Raw genomic sequence first — 17,288 nt, 5'->3', positions numbered from 1 at the left:
ATGTTACAAGGAATTAACCACTTCCCCTTGCAAGCTATATGAAGTGATGCTATTTTCCTCCCTGAAGTTCACTGCAGAGGATTCCTCCCCACAATTAGACTCCACCACTTCCTCCAGTGACAAAGTACTTTAAGCATAAGCAGGATGATTTGTGGGTCACATAAACAAACAAGGCTGGCCATAAGGATAAACAGTGTAGTTAAATATAGTTTGTCTCATCTGGGAAGGAGGTATCATTCACAAAAATAGCAAAGAAGGAAAACCCTTTCAAATCCTCCAACATTAGAAGAACATTTTACTGTTCATTCATTAAACTACATTAAAGATCTAACTTCAAATTGCATATTTAATTTAAGAAAGTAAAAATCCAAGATTTTGTGAAAATACAGGATTCTCTACAAGCTCTTCCTTTGCACCCCTCTCCCATAACCAGAAAAATCTAAAATGAAAAATCCCTAGCTCTTCAAATGCTTGGAAAGGAGAAGCCTGAATCCTTCACCAAAGAGGAACAGATGGGTTGACTGGAGGGACATAAAAGACAAAAAGATCATAAATTTTTATTCTATTTAGAAAGGGCCACATTCAACAGCAACAACAAATTAAACTGATTAAATTATGGTGTTCAAGTGAGGCACAACATCAGTTTGCAATACAAATTTTGGTTAGTAGGACTTGCAAAGAACAGATTTTAGCAGTTTACACCGGTAGGATCAAAACACTTGATTTAATGAACGGAAAGCCTTTGCTTTTTCAGCTTCGTGTACTCAAATATTCCCCATAATTTTCTCAGGATGAAGAAGTTCAAGTTGCATTGATGGCATTAGCGGGAAAAAACGATGTGCACGTTATGCACACAGCTGGGTTTCTGGACCGCAATCTCAAGCCACACAATAACCATTTGATGCCCAAGACATGGCCTTTTCTAGCTTTTGCATCATGATTTTTCATACTGGGATATATAATTATAGTTTTTATTTTCCTTTTTTTTAGAATTAAATATTAACTTCTACCATCTGAAAAAAAAGTAAAGGTTTTTCTCTTTTAAACCCAAGCAACAAAACACGCAACTGATCTATCACAGTGTGCAAAATGTACCAATATACCAACAAAAATACTACACATAATTCAGTCACAACTTATGTAAATTACCAATATTTTGTGTTGAAGTGACAGGTTTTGACCCCCCTTTTATAAACAGTCTCTCAAGTGCACTTGAAGGCATTGAAAATCCCCCAGCTATGCAGACAGTCCCAGCTTCCAGCCCGGGAGCCCATCCCAGAGCAGGGGCACCAAGGGCACGTTTGGGTGGGCCACTCTTCACCTCCTGGTCCTGTAACCCAGCGAGGGAAGTTCACCTCTCTTATCTCTCTCTGCATTTGCCCACTGCAACCATTTGTAGAGGTACTAACCCCAGCTGCTTTTGTGAAAACAAACAAATAGCTGTCACACTTCAGATCGCACGGCGAGCCAGACAGAGGAGAGGGGAAGAGAAACCACCGGGGTTTCAGTGAGGCTGTGGTAAATGGAGAGTGATGTAGTTCTCACAACAGTATCAGTGCCTGGGATCTATTCAGAGAGAGACCAGGACTTCCAAGTAATTAAAATGGGAGACCTGAATAGAGTTCACTGTAAGTCTGCCATTTATTCCACCAAAGTGGTAACCCAAACAGGGGAGTGCAGTTGCATACTTTCACAATAGGGAGCCTACATAAATCCTCATGAATTTATATTAAAACTTGTCTTATATTCTATCAAGGTGGAAGAACAAAAGAAAACAACCAACCTAAGATAATAAAATGCCAATGCTAATAGTGTCTATTGGGTTCTAAATACACAGGTCTATGAGAGACCAAGCTAATTTTTAGGCAGTCCTGGGGGCAAGGATTACTGGCTTATAGGATGAAGGGTAGAGAAACAAAAAACCCCAATGTGTTAGCGCTGAAGTGAAATTAAACCCCATGAAGAGTCTCACAGAGGCTCTAACTAATCCTTCTCTGGGTTATAACAGACAGAGGAGGAAAAATACCACAATGACTTCCAAGTATTTTTTTCAGTTTTACACAGAGAGCTGCAAACAGTTCATTAACCCACTGCTCTCCAGGCAGCTTGCCTTGGAGAGTCTGATTATTCCATAATGGCATATGTGCCATTTCGTAGGCCAAGAAAGTCTTTTCAGAAGTCAGACTCTCACAGGAATGAAGCTTTGTAAGCTTTGTAATGTCACAAAAGAGTGATACTGACTGGAAGGTAAGGATTTAAACCCTGTGACTATTAATTTCTGAAACATTACCAATTACTTATGGCGTTTGCAAAACAAAAAGATCCCTGCAACTTGAGTATTCTCAATATATTCACCTGCAGGAGTGGTTCCCTCCCCTGTACCATGGTATCTGCAGGGCTCTGATGGCAGAGGGTGATGAACAGGGAAGAACAAGGGATCCAGGAGATGGGAATACACTCCCTGATCAGCAAAGAGAAGTAAACAGAGGTAGGAGGGAAGAGCTTACTCATAATCTTATTCAATATAGGTTGTTAGCCCTCTGCACAGCTCTGCAGGTTTTAAATGTCACTGGATAGATGGTTTGCAGGGCCGTGGCCTTTCCCTTCACGAAAGTGCTCTTCAAGTCAAATTCCAGAACCACCAAAAAATCTCTTCTTCTGAGAAACACCCTAGCATTTACAGGATGCATTGCCCTAAGTAATAACTCCTATCTCTATCTCTGGTGAGCCTGGTACTAAGCTCCAATTCCTAGGCATAAATGATCACACAGACTTAAGAACACTCCTGTGACTGACACTACTAATAAAGAAGTTTAATATAGCTGCACAAGAGCCAGCTTTTTTAACAAATATTTATCCAAGCCCAGCAATATAGTATTTCATAGCTTTCATGACCCATTCTGCTATTGCTAAGAGTTATTTTATATACACTAGAAAGACAGGGTCTGCTTATTTCACTTTTTACATATTCTTTTATTATATTAGAGTGTTTCTATGCAGTTTCCAGGTTTCATTACTCTCATGCCAATTTATGCACAAAGATATTACTGAGAAAATCAAAGTTAACAACTTAATAAAATGTTCTCCCATTCTTTTTGGAAAAGCAGCAAGGAAAGTACGTGACCCGACCTGGAAAAAAACAATCTTGCCTCTTTGCACTGAGCAGATGACAGTTAAAGGAAGTGGGGTTATTTTCAGTTCCCAGATATTCCTTTGACATAACTTGATTCCACTTCTGATAGAAAATAAAGCAGTTCATAAAGGTCTCCCTTCTAAAATGAAGGTTTTTTCTTTTAATGGCAAAATGCATGCAAAAAGCATATGATTATGGTATTTATGTTTCCATTAAAATGTCCTCAGCAAGCTGGAGGAGTCTAACCTACTATTTTCAAGCTATTTAGATTTACAGCAGCACAGTGCCTATTTTATTTCAATTTTATTTCAGGACAATGCACTCTTGGTGGGAAATGATTAAAGAGTGACAGCCATTAGGAGTTGTCTTTCTGCATCGTGCTCAGCTCTGGATGTCAGGTGATTGCCATAAAGCCCCACTGTATGGCATCCTTGTCATCTACATGAAAAGCAGTATTGATCAGTCATTCAGCTTCTCTTCTGTGTAATGCAAAACATACTAGAGACATTTTTCAGCTAAGCTGAAAGCCTTATTCTCAAGAACCATGTTCTTGAGACACCTCTTTCCCAAATGATAAAATAAACATAGATTATACATTACACCTCTGCTTCACTCCATCAATGCCTAACGAAGAAGTGAAAAACTTCTTAGCAGCCTGTCTCTATTCCCTGTCAGTGCACTGGATGGAGCTGATGTCACAAGGGCAGCTCATGTATATGCAGCTAGGCTGATCATCAATCTCTCCCAACATGTTAATTTATTTGTTTATTTATTTATTGATAGAGCTTCCTTTCTTCTGAGCAATAAACTCCTCTGCTAAGAAAGATAATCTGCTTTCAGTCTCTAGGATAAAGAGCAGAAAATAACTTTTTTAGTGTTACATCCATAACTGATACAATCACTGAAAAACCAAACCAACCAACCAAGCAACACTTTCTCCTCTAAACTCCACCAAATATCCATTAATGATTGAACTCTGATGCAATACAAATCTGCATTAAAGTAGTTCTAAATCAGTTTCAAATCCTGTAAGGATATATTTGATTAGCACTTAATATTTACAGGCTGGGTTTTTTAATAGCCATTGTCAGTAAAATTGGTAAGTCATTGTCACTTACACACATCTAGCTGTGCATGTCTCCAATGAGTGAGTTAAAATCTTTTTCTCCTTTGCTGTATTTTGACATTATACAATCTACTTTCTATTTAGAGAAATGAACACACAATGTTTAAGGAATCACCATGTGCTTCCTACTGTTTTGTACTATCTGTCTACACTGATGAGCAGTTGACTACTTGTCCTCCACTTTGCTGTTCACTATTTGCCATGATACAGTTAAACTTACAACAGTTGGTGGCATGTGTTGATGAAAGTAATAGAGAGCTGGGGGAATATTAAAGGAAAACAAACCCTGACAAGGCCTCACACACAGCCACATTAATTCTCTTAGAAGTCATAAAAAAAATTGTCATAAGTATTCAGCAATGGTATGCAAACTATTATGGGACATTTTGTTATAGGCTCCTTTGTAGCAGACTTTTAAATAACCTTTTGGACATACTTAAATGTCAAATTTTGTTTGCCACTAAGCACCGAACTTCAATAGAAATAACATTTCCCATATAAACAATGCTGCTTTTAATATGAACGTGCTAAAGATTTGAGACAGCCTGGCCATTCCCAGCTCCTGGCAGTTCAGCACAAGGGTAACACACTGAGTGATTTCCCTTTCCATCCAGGCTGGAAGCAACTGTCTCTACTCGGGTAACCTCTGAATCATCCAGAAGAAAGGAAAGGATGGGAAGGAGAAGAAGTAAAACACGCTGAAAATAACACTCACCACGGGTGAACACTCATGTACACAATATTTTAAGGATTCAGAACTGCAACCAACTATTTGTCATCAAATTTCTTGTAGCTTTATGAGAATAAATCAGGCTGCAGAGAAGAGAGATGGAGGAGAGCCTTGAGCAGAGGTATTTGGATGCTTGGTGTCAAAAGGGGCATCACAGGCAACGCCAAGTGAAAGAGGAAGGTCTCACTGCTGGAAAGGGATAGCAAGAAAGAGGCTGCAATGCACATGGGGTGAGGAGTTGGATATTCTACAGACAAGGAGACAAAAGAGTTAGCAAGCACCTCAGGTCCACATGGTGACAACTGACTCTTAGAACAATGCTCAGATGATGCTTTCTTAGTATATCTAAGATAAAATTGTGAAAGACAGAACAGCCTTTGGGCAGGTATCTCAGCCATAATCCAGACTCTCACACTGAACATTACAAAGGTCAAGCTCCTAGACACCCTCCACACACCTCAAGGAAAACTGAAAGCTGCACCCTCACAGCTCTTACACCTCCTCCACGCCCAGCCAAGTGATCTTTAAAATCCTTTCCAATCCAAACTATTTGTTACATGATTCTATGACACACTCTCTCAGCATTAGGCCCAAAGTGCAGATCCAGCTTCTTGGAGAGGTAACTTTGAGCCTGAGACTGTGCACATCACTGAAACATTCCCCAGGAGAACCAGGGGGGATTCACCATCTCCACAGCTCTCTTGTTGATACATATGTGAGGAGAGGAAAGAAAACCCTAATACACCAGACCTTCATGCCTCAAACCCCCGAACAGGTATTTCAGAGTACAATTATAGCAAATAATAGTATTTTTACATCTGAATTAAATATTTCTTTCTGGGTGTTTCTTGTCAAATATGGCCCCTTTTTTCACAGGACCAGGGTTGGTTTTTCATGCCCCATTTCTGGTACCCTACTTGCATTTTATCCCTTTGCTCAGGCCCATTGTGTGTGCTGGGTCTCTCCTTTTGTCACAGCATGATCCAGCTGTGAGAGACAGGACCCTCTGTGCTCCCGGAGCAGCCTGAATGTACAAAACTACTGCACTGCTCTTTAGTCCTACCTACCTGATTAACATCAGATTCCCCTGGCACTCCATTATCTTCCACTTTACTCACTCTCTCCTGGCTCTTTTATCAGCCACCACACAGAGTTAACTGGGTCACGCAGGTCTCCTATTTTGCTGTGCCAGGTTTGTATCAAAGAACTTTTTTTTTGTTGATGTGACATTGATGCCATTCAACTCCAGCATGAAACACTGCCTTTGGTCTAACAAAAAAAGCCATGAGAGTCACCACGTGGCAGACATATCCAACCAAGCTACCTTGATTTCCAAAGGCACAAAAGTGCTGAAATGTCAGGCACCTGGGTATACTGGTGCCAGCCAATATAAGGCTGAGGAATACAAAATTCCAAGGACACAGATGCTGTCATCTTTTAACATTATTTTGCTTCGTTCACTGAAATAACGTACATATACCCACAATATATAAATTATTTACTGTGAAAAGTAGGCCTTTTACACAATGCAAGAGAATGGTGTGATTGAGAAAATAAAAAGGCAGCTGTGCAACCGATTTTTAGTAAAAATGTAAACATTCCACAATGGAGATGAAATTTTCTTATTTGCCATATTAGAGGATGTATATTTATCAATATTATGTAAAGAAAATTTCCAAAATAGATGAAGTGGAGGGTAAGGTACAACACTCTCAGTCCTCAGAGTTTTAGATATTTAGCTGAAACATAAATTACTCCACTACCACCTAGAACAGAATATGCAAGGTGAATGCCACTGCTCATGCAGAAGCTATACAGATCTCAAACACTGCACACAAAGACATTGCTTTGCTGATTTTACTGAAAATTCGATATTTTTCTGCTGAAAGAATGATGTAGAAAACAAAGTGAATGGCTTGACTATGAGCTAAATAAATAAGTTCCAAATGAGTGAGCAATATGTCTTGCACTAGGATTTTAGTTTTAATTTTTGTAATCCTGAGAAAATTCAGAACTATAAGTTTACAATAGTAAGCCAAGCAAACAGGTGTATTTTCACTGTTAAAGCATAAAAAACCCCAGTGAATTCTGCCTCTCACTACTTTTACTTTATGTTAGTACACATTCCTCTTTTAGCTTCAGGTTTTCAAATTAACTCAGAACTCCATCAACAGAAAATAGAATTTTGCCCAGTTTCATCATAAAAACAAGAAAGACATAGTTCAGATAACGTAACTGCAGGAAGAGTACAAATCATAAGCTACAACCCAACAAGTAACTCAAGAGCGAAGCTTAAAATTTGCTCACTTGGTCAATACTTAATCAAAAATCTCAGCCTGTTAGACTGAACTTCAGGACTACAGTAAGACTAGAATCCATGTAAGCTTTAATCCATTTTTGCTATATCAACAGTAACCTTTTAGAGATTTTGTAACAGTTGTAAATAGATTAGAAATGTTGTATTCCACAAACATATCTGCTAGAGCTTTGACAATAAACCTGATTATGTTAAAAATTTGAATTTAATTCTAACGATACCCAACAGTGATTCCAAAATTCCAAACCATCTGAAGAAAGAGAAGAAATGTAGTTACTCTGCAGAAAACACCTTTCCTACCCCATACTGTAACAAGTTTATTTGAGTGAGTTCAACACTGTTCTACATAAAGGCTTCAAAAAGCCATTAACAAAAATCCAGCTCTGCCTTTCCAACTGATGTGGACAACCACGTCCCATGACCAAAGCAACACGAGGGCGGATTTTGAGAGGGTGCACTCATTGATGTGTGGCGCTTACCTGTCCACAGGTGAAGACTTTGAGTTCCGTGGTTTCTTCACCTGGGCGTACAAGGCCTCCACAGTCTGTCCCTCCCTGGGGCTCTGTGGCCGGGCGCTCAGCGTCACCGTGCCGCTGTTTGGGGAGTCGTAGGCGGCGATGCCGGCGTACATCGGATCCGCGTCGCAGCTGAACGCCCGGTTAAACTCCTGGATCTCCGCGTAGTCGCGCTCCCGAGCCTGCCTCTCCCGGAATTCTCGAGTTTTCGCTTGGATTCTGAAAAATTAAGAGAAGGCTGAAACCGATGGGTGTCCCTCCTGAGGCCTTTGAAAGCAGCAGTCAGCAGACACTTTAGGTAGCCTATCTCAATGGAAACCAGTGAAGGTTTCCAGTTTCAGTTTGCCATGAGGTCTCAGGTTTACCTTGGACATTGAAACAACATTGGTCTTTAAGGAGTACATCTGATTATCCACTGTCTTTTGTTGCATTTTTAGCTAAATAATGACTAGCCATAGCTGCTGGTAAACAGAGTTAATCTATTGTTTCACGCTTCCTAGGATGCCTGTGTTATTACCTGGCCTTACATAATTTGTATTGTATTGTACTCCATTAAAACATACCAGATTTAATGGTTCTAATGCATGTATTTAATGTACTTTCTTAGCCTAATACTACAAAATAATTTTTCTTTTCAGAATTTAAAAACTGTGTAGGGATAGGACATGGACATATTTATGTTTGCATGCATGCAGTAAACAGCAGAAGCAGATTCTTGTAGGATTCCTTTGAGATGTGCATGCTTTTTAAAAAATATAAACAGAATCTGGCATCTCTCAAAAGCAGGCTGCGTCTTCTCAGAAAGTGCCTTGTGTTAAAGTTACAAATGAAAGGTGATGCTGGACAGGGTTTATATCTATGTGCACCAATTTAGCTGTATGATAAAAAGTGACAGATAGAAACAGATGACATTTAGGAATTTGACAAGCACAAATCGAGCAGAGGTCATACTTTCAAAAGCACATAAAGCTATTACAAAAATTTGATCAGGGCTTCGAAGTCTCTTTGGTATTTTATGAAATTTGATGTATTGCACACACATATGCACAGCCAGCTGACCACACCCTCCCTTTACACTGTCTCCCCAGACCAGTTTAATGCTCTGTAATCATTGCAAAATGAAGCTGTCTCCTCCCTTCCATTAGTAAAATGTGCTCCTTTTTCATCTAATACAGCCATGGCTACAGAGCGACAGCATCCATCCATGCAGACTGCAGCTCTGTGCATCTCTGCTGTGTGCCATTTCCAAGGACATCTTGTTTGCCAACTTTCAACAAGAGCAGCCCATTCAAAGCCTCTGCCTCTTTTGAAAGCAAGCCTCGACTCTTCTGAAAATAGAAAAGCTTAAAGTTAGGTAACTTTGACATTCTTGGGAATTTTAAAATGGCCCCCTCAAGATTAGATTTGCAAAAACAAAAGGGGATACACAAAGGGTGGTATTCAGACTGCAGATAAAGACATGAAATGTCAGTGCTCACACCAGGTGAGCTCAGAGCAGCCATGTGTGCAGGTTCCCCGTATGGTGGCCGGGAGCTGTTGGCAGCAGACTCCAGAGTCGGGAACCATCCATGTGTCAGAGAATGAAAGAAGTCATTCTAGAGACACTCTTGATGCTGCTGCTTGTGCCTTCCTTCAGAGCTGGGATACCCAGCCTTGATTGAGCTGCTCAAATACTAGCAGCTCTGGCCACCTGACACCCCCAGGTAATCCTGATGGACTTGCAGCTGCTGGGCAAGGACTCCCCAGGTCATGCTGAAGTCCCTGAGACTGTGACAGCCCAAATGACACAAGTCATCTGTGTTCAAGCACGCGAATCCAGCCCTGAGCTGGTATGTGAAGATCAGCAATGGCTCTTCGTCAGACTGAATCCCAAGCAAACTGTTCCTTTACAAAGATCACCATAAAAAATAAGGGAATACAGGGATGGATACACAGACATGTTTTCCCCCACAAATCCTGAAAGTATTGGCCATAGATAGTGATTTGGGATACAACTGATTGACTGAATTACCTTCAACAGACAGAACCACCTACATTGATGGCTCAAAGATCCATTTACATGCCCCATGTTCAGTCACAGTGAAAAGAAAAAAAATTTTAAAAGTTCATTGTAAACAAACATAACTTTTTAATTTTGCAAATATTAAAATTATTTTCTTTATTGTTTGCTTTTTATTTTAATAGGGAAGAATGGAAGTGAAAACTATAACGCTAGTCAGCTGAGAGAATTTTCCTCTACAGTTTCAGCAACATCAGACTGGAATTGGTTTTTGTTTAATTCACAGTGGAGAGGGACTCAAATTTAAATGCAAAACTAATTTCAAATTTAAAGAGGGTTTCTGCAGGTCTATTTTAAAATAAAAACATATATTTTACCTTCTCCAATACCCCAAAACTGTTAATTCAGAAGTGTTACAGCCTTAATCACTTTGAAGGCATCTATGCAGGAGGAAAAGCAGGTCTGAAAACCACCTGTGCATGTTGATTCCTCTCACTGTAGTTTACCTCCCAATTTGTAGTCCAGTATTATTTACTCTGTGAAGAAATGTATTTATCTCCTTATATCTGTCCTCTGAATGGGAGAAGCAAAGGAAATCAGAAATTTCTTAGACATTGGTAGCTTTAATTTTCCTTTAAATGGATAATTTATCATCACAGATGGGAACACTGTCTGACACCAATTCGAAGGAAAAAATCCATGCATTTTAGATAACCAAAATTTCAGTGCATGAAACCAGACAGTGTAACAATAATGTGGCATAGAGTAATTCAATCAGAGGAAAACATTGTTACCTGAAGTGATTGTAATACAGAATTACCTGATGGTTACAGGTGATATCTGCTTGTGTTACACAAACTGCTATGGGAGAGGGCAGTGACCTTCTGAGCTTTTTGACCGTGAAGATCACATCACTCCCCACAGGTGCAGACATGAGTTCCCTCATGAAAGGTTTTCATGTGAAAAACCTTTTCTCCTGCATCTGCTTATTGGCTCTTTAATAGTTTGGATGCTGAGCCATTTGCAGCCAGAGCATTCAGATTTTCCCATGCATGGCTCCATGAGGGATACTTATTCCCATTCAAGTGGGAAAGAACTGATTGCTGAAGTGTTATGGAAGTAATTATGTCCATATCTACCAAAAATTTTTTAGAGTATTTTCTACAATTGCTAATACATGTGTTAATACAAACAGATAGTATTAAAAATCAGAGTCTAAACACATTAATCTTCCTGTTAATTATAAACAGAGTACCCAGTAACTGCAATAACATTTAACAAAAGATAACACTAAAATTAAAGGTATAAAGTGTCTGACTATACTGAAACCCAAAATGTTCCAATTTGTTTCTCTTAATTATTCTTTTGTGCTTTACATTTAAGCCAGTGTGAAAATGCTAGCACTTTCTCATGACAAAAGTATAGGTATTTCAATTGCTTAAGATATTTTTGAATATTGTTTAAAATATGGTTGAGTTTGCCTTTTCAAGGACATACCACATTTAAACATTATGTCTTTCAGCTTGAAGGAACCAAACGACTAGGGAAAAATATGTAGGCATACTCTTGAAAAGAATAAGAGCTCTCAGCTGAATACTGCACTATCCCTTCTGAATTATAATAGCTTTTAACTCTGAATATATTTTTATATAAGGACTTGAACTTAATGTGAAGCTGTATTTTATGCTGGCCCCTCCGTGTGCTCATATGTGTATATGCTTGATGCGCCCTAAATCATTTGTTAGCACATAGCACATCAAGTATGGATATGGGAAATGCCAGGGCAGACTGTTGAGGGGAAGATTAAAATGGTTATGTAAACACACTGTGCAGCACAGATGAGAACCAAAACTCGCTGTGTGCTTCAGCCCTAATCAGCAACACCCCCATTAATGAAATCCAGTATCTGGAGAAGTGTTTGACCACAGTGCTTTCGTTTCATAATGTGGATAAGTGTATTAAGCTGTCTTCACTGAATTGTATTCCTTCATGACATGGCACAATAAAAACGCCTATGTCTGAGATTTCAGATCAGCTAATTTTGAGGATTTATGGCCATCCTAAGGATTTTGTGTGGTTTGATAACAATAATAATAATGCTAATGCTTAACGTTCACATAACTCTTCATCATCAAAGAATTTTTGCAGAAACTGCTAATCAATTTTTCAGTATTTAAACTAAACTTTTAAAAATACAAAAGTTATCTCAAGAAGTTTCTAAACCCTTCCTGCTGAAGTGTTAGCACTGCAAATGTCAACAACACACTGTCATACTTTTGAGACTCAAATTATAATGTTCAGTATAAACTATCCTCATGCATTTGTGCGCCATTCAATTCAAAAGCTAATGATAACCGCCTCAAATGACAATATTGTTAGCTGCAGAACTTCCTATAATTGTTAGAAGAGCTTTTCATTGCAAGCTAATCCAGTAATGATAGACATACCCATTGTACAGCAATTCCTATCTATGCACAGGAAATGGTGGTCGCAAAAAGAAGGCAAAAGCTTTTGCATGGCTGTCCCCAGGAAACAGCAGCTACCTTGTTCCCTTCTTATAAACTGTGAGTGGTATTCAGCTTTCAGATGAAGGCAACTACCATTTTAAACACCTAAATTTAAGTATCAAGGTAAGTTTTGAACTCCCAGGAGAGCTGGTCAAGATTCAGTCACAGCAGGCAGCTGCTGCATGGGCCAGCACACAGTTCAGCTGAACATCTGTAATATGGACATTTTGAGGTGAAGCCAAACCCTTCTCCAGGCTCTACCAACTGTGTTGAGCAGCCCTTCCTTGACCACAAAGGGCATTTAGCCATGTAACTCATATGTGGGTGCTAAGTAATCTTATTAATTTGGGATTCAATTCCACCCTGAACTAAATGTTTACTGCAGTTCTCTGAACTATACTTTAACTTTTTATACTTTAACAGAAAAAGCAAATCCATTGAGCTGGATGAGCTGTTGCTAGTAAAAGTGAATAAGCAAAGCTGTCAAAAGAAATCAGCCCTTATTTCATCTAAAGTTGGGAGTAAAATATAAGTATATCCCAAATCCCCCGGGACCTTCAGTCTCCTTTGTTTGGATTTTTCAATGTTAGTGATTTAGGTCCTTACACAAAAATCACTACTTATCTTAATTGATAAGTAGTGGGAAGGATATTCATGGCTAGTACATTACATTTACCACTGCAATGGCAGCAATGTCCTCCCCTAAGAGCAGAAAAAAAGTTGGCTGCTGTTTCTGGTGTGCAATTGCTTGGTCAATTCAATTAATCCTCCTGCTGCTGCCAGGATTCAGCTATTGCCCAAGTGATAATCCACACCCTCGTCTTTTCCACCGAGACTCACTCATTTACAAAATCAGTATTGAACGCTTGCAGTTCCACATATGTGAGATGGCTGACAATGTTTATTAAGGATGGAAACAGCATTGTGTAAGGACAGAAGCTTAATGACAAGCCATTCACGGCTGCCAGTTCTCAGTTCTTCTACCATCAGACTGGCATGCGCTGGGATGATGGATTGGAAACAGAGAAAAACAACAACACGTTTAGAAAGCCAGGCAGCTTGTTCAAGTTAGTCCAGCGGGATGAACACATTCAGCCCAATTTTTGCCAGATATTGTTTCTAATAAAGAGGTCAGAAAGTGCATTGGCCAGCAGCCAGATCTTGTCAAATCTGTCCCCTCCTTCTCTGCTAGTGAAAAATACCTTGCAGGCACAGCACACCAGGTCTCACTGCTCCTCCCCCAACCTTCTCTACTGCCTTCAGGGCTTTAATGGCCCTTTTTCTAATTTTTGGCAATCAAGTCAATATGGGAGTTTGTCCTCTCCTCTATTTTTCTTTGACCTTTGTCTGGAGCCAAGCAGAATTTTTCTGACAACTAGCCTTCTAATGAGGGTACCTTGATTATAGGCATTACTGTGATTTCACTCTGAACCGGCATATGACACTTAGCTTTTCTTGCCATGATTAGAGCTACTCAGTTATCACAGTTATAACCACCCTCAGCAGAGCCATCTGCTTCCCTGGGAAAATCATTCTGAAGGATCACTGTGCACAATGGATAATCCTGGCCACCAACAGCCACAGCTTGTAAATAAGAAAGTCACCTCCTCTTCCTGATTTCCCCCCATTTAATTCAAAACTTTTTTTAAAAAGTCAGAAAATACTGCTATGTAAATATAATTTTTCAATTGAAAGGCTAGAGACCCAACTTTCTCAAGTTATTAAAAAAAAATTAAGAGTTCTACTTTATCTGCTATAGATATACATGTGTGACCAGTTGACTGAAATATGACCATCCTCTGACCTCAGACACATGAGGAAACACATGCAAAATGTAATCAGTTTGCACAGGCATACAGGGACAAAATCAGAAAGGCCAAAGCATAATGTGAAATAAAAGTAGCAGGGAGCTTTAAAGATGACAATAAATCATTGAGTAATTGCATTAGCAGTAAAAGGAAGAGCAAAGAAAAGGTTGCTCCCCTGCGTGGCAGTGAGGGAAGGATATTGACAGATGATGCTGAGGAGACCTGAGGCTTAATGGTTTTTCCCTTTGCATCTGTCTTCACTGAAATGGTTGACTGCAAGCAGATGACCAGCATAATTGACTACCACCAATAACAAAAATATCTTCAATATACCAGCAAAAAAAGCAGCTAGAAACTGGTTAAGGTAGTTGAAGTTCATCTGACACACACAACTGTCTGAGGCAGCCTCAGACTTTTTCAGCAACTAGGAGAACTTGTTGAGGACAGCTAAAACACTAAAAAACTAGGAAAAGTCAAACATACCTCAGAGAAGGAGCAGAATTAAAGACTCATGACTTTAACTTCAATCCCTCCTTAAGTAAACTACTGGTAAGCACAGAGGAGATAATGGGACAAGCAGTAGCCACCAAAAAGTTATCAAGAACAGATGTGGTTTAGGTCAGTCAGATTTCCCTTCTAAAACATGGGAAATGGCCTTGTGAACAGAGCAGAAACAGTCTCAGGCTAAGAAAAACAGCTAGGGGATGGATGCAATAGGTTGAACAAGGCTGCTCCTACATAGTGTCTAGAGAATAGATTCACAGTCACCAGAATGGACAGATTGAGATATTTTCTATGTAGATCACCTTGAATTTACTCAGAATTTTTCATTATTAATTAGGACACTACTGAATCTGCAGAAAACCCAAATGAAGGAACTTTGGAGGAAAGGATTAAGATTTCAAATGTTCTTGAAATACAGAGTAGGCTACAAAAATAGAATTAAATAACAGCAACTAGAAGGTAATTTACATAGTTCAAATAAATAAACAATTAATTAAACGTAGAGAAAAAAATCTGTGAGTTGCTTTTTTAATGGATCTGGAAGTTCTACTGGGTAACATATATGAGTCAACAACATCAAGCTGTTTGGGGAAGAAAAAGAGAGTGGGGACATAACAGCCATCTGCAAACACCAGAGGAAGAGAATAATGTGTTAGGTATTTAACTGAAGGAAGAATAATTAGGATACTGTGAGCAGGGCAACTTCCTAAACAAAAGGCAGTGGAAAAGACTGCCACAGGAAGCTGTAGAGTTTATTGTAAACCAAGAAAATGAAAAAAAAATAAAACAAAAAAAAAAAACAAAACCCACCAGGATGAAACAAGCATCTTGCAGGAATAGCATATCATGCAGATACTACCTTTAAAAAGTGATATAGTCTCTCTTAAAGATCTATAATTCTGCACCTCCATAGAAATTTTACATACATATATTTCCTACATATTGGTTCTACAACAGCTGAGAAATGTAACAAGGACCAAATTTTTTTCATTTAAAAGGCTGCCCATCATCTCCAAATTAAAGAAATGTATCTACATAATCAGACAGTCTTAATTTTCTTTCTCCTTCAACAATCACAGCCTATCTGCCAATTAGAATATGTGATAGTACTTACTGTCTCTCTGAAGATCCCCCCTCCTCAAATCAGAAGAGATGCATGAGAATTTCAAAAACGTTTAATGAGCTACAACCCAGGAGGGCTGCAGTTAAAAAAGAAAAAAAGGTGAAGGATAAAGGTGATAAGGTGATTACTTTAAGTGCCCTAATATATTAGGGAGAGAACATTATGCTCATTTTTATAAGGAGCTATATTAAAGAAGGCTATTAAAGAAGGCAGCAAAATACAAATGAAGACGTAAAGAAATGAAAAAATGCAGGAGAGAAAGTAAATATTATGCATATGAGCAGGTGAAGCGCAAACACCAATTTGAAATCAAGTGACATTGATGAAACTAAAGGAGACATTAAAATTATTTCCTCTAACCTTGTGGAATCTCATATATTTCACCCCCATCCTTCCTTATCACCTGACCTTCTTGATTCACCCTTTGTCTTTACAAAGTGACGACACGTCCATGTCAGCAGGTTTGCCAGTATCTCAAACCTGCTTTCTTGGATGTTGCAGTAAACAAGTGAAAATCCTTGCTTACTTTGGGTTAAAAAATCTGCAAATTATCTTGCCTACACTTCAATGGAGCTTTCAGCCTACTTTACAGTTAACAGTCTGCCACATTGTAGGGTGGAGGGTTTGCCTGCTGTGCTTTTTTTAAAGAATACATATGTTTCAACCAAAGGAGAATGTTGCAGGTACATAGGCAGCATAGGTTCTCCTATCTCCAGAACAAACACTACTTTGACTGAAATTTTCTGTCCTATTTTCATGTCTGATCCAAGGATCAGTGACCTCAGAAGTGGAGGATCACACAAATGAGCAAATGAGACTGTTACCCTGCTGGGAACCATGTTGCATCAAAGAAAATCATTGATGTCTGAAAGTAAAATGGAAATTAGTTTTTCTTTTGCATAACAAAACTGGCCAGAAAGGCTGATATTCACACCTATGACAACAGGTTCTTCATCATTAGATTATCTTAGCTCTAATCTCCTATTTAGCTCTTCTGCTGGACTGAAGTAGAAAGGAAGAGATCATGATATTCAACTATTGCTGAAACACAAGCTCCTGCTCTCATCCCTCCTCACTTCAAAGGCTCTGCTTTCCTTCTTCATGCAGACTTGCTTGGACCATTTCTTCCAGTACATTTTTTTTTCCCCAACTGGAGAATAATTCCAGAGAGCAGCATTGGTGGGTAACATCTGAATTCTGCAGCTAGATGTGTAAGGAGCAGCTGTTCCCATGTCTGCAAGAAGCAAATGACATAGGCAAACCACATTTCAAATGGCACCATACATCATACCATGATTCAAATCAGTCATTCCCAGTTACTGGAGGCAGAAACTGGAGGTTGTGCTACTCTTATCAGTTGGTTGAACTGAGCCTATCCACCAGTCATGCTCCTCTAGCTGAAGTCCAGTAACAAAAGTGGGCACAAAATTCTGCTGTTAGCTCTATTTCAGGTCGATTGTTCTGTGTTTCTAGAGTACTATGTATAAAATAGCCTAATCTGGAAGATGGAAAATGAAACAGTATGA

General features: G+C 39.1%; 1 protein-coding gene across 15 annotated transcripts in view; it reads right to left on the bottom strand.

The window, feature by feature from the left end:
* Nucleotides 1-17,288, bottom strand: part of PARD3 (par-3 family cell polarity regulator) — a 444,307-nt gene that overhangs the window by 89,450 nt on the left and 337,569 nt on the right. For 13 of the 15 annotated variants that reach the window (XM_063148480.1, XM_063148541.1, XM_063148508.1 and 10 more), the window contains one exon: nucleotides 7,786-8,040. In XM_063148480.1, the coding sequence (XP_063004550.1) occupies nucleotides 7,786-8,040 (255 nt within the window). Of the gene's footprint in view, nucleotides 1-7,781; nucleotides 8,041-17,288 lie in introns of those variants that run through there. The other 2 variants (XM_063148591.1, XM_063148587.1) reach the window with 2 other exon arrangements.

The sequence above is a fragment of the Melospiza melodia genome, chromosome 1 (assembly GCF_035770615.1).
Source record: "Melospiza melodia melodia isolate bMelMel2 chromosome 1, bMelMel2.pri, whole genome shotgun sequence".
In the NCBI taxonomy this organism is placed as follows: domain Eukaryota; kingdom Metazoa; phylum Chordata; class Aves; order Passeriformes; family Passerellidae; genus Melospiza; species Melospiza melodia.
The sequence above is the reverse complement of the archived record's forward strand: the minus strand, read 5'-3'. Positions and strand labels throughout refer to the sequence as shown.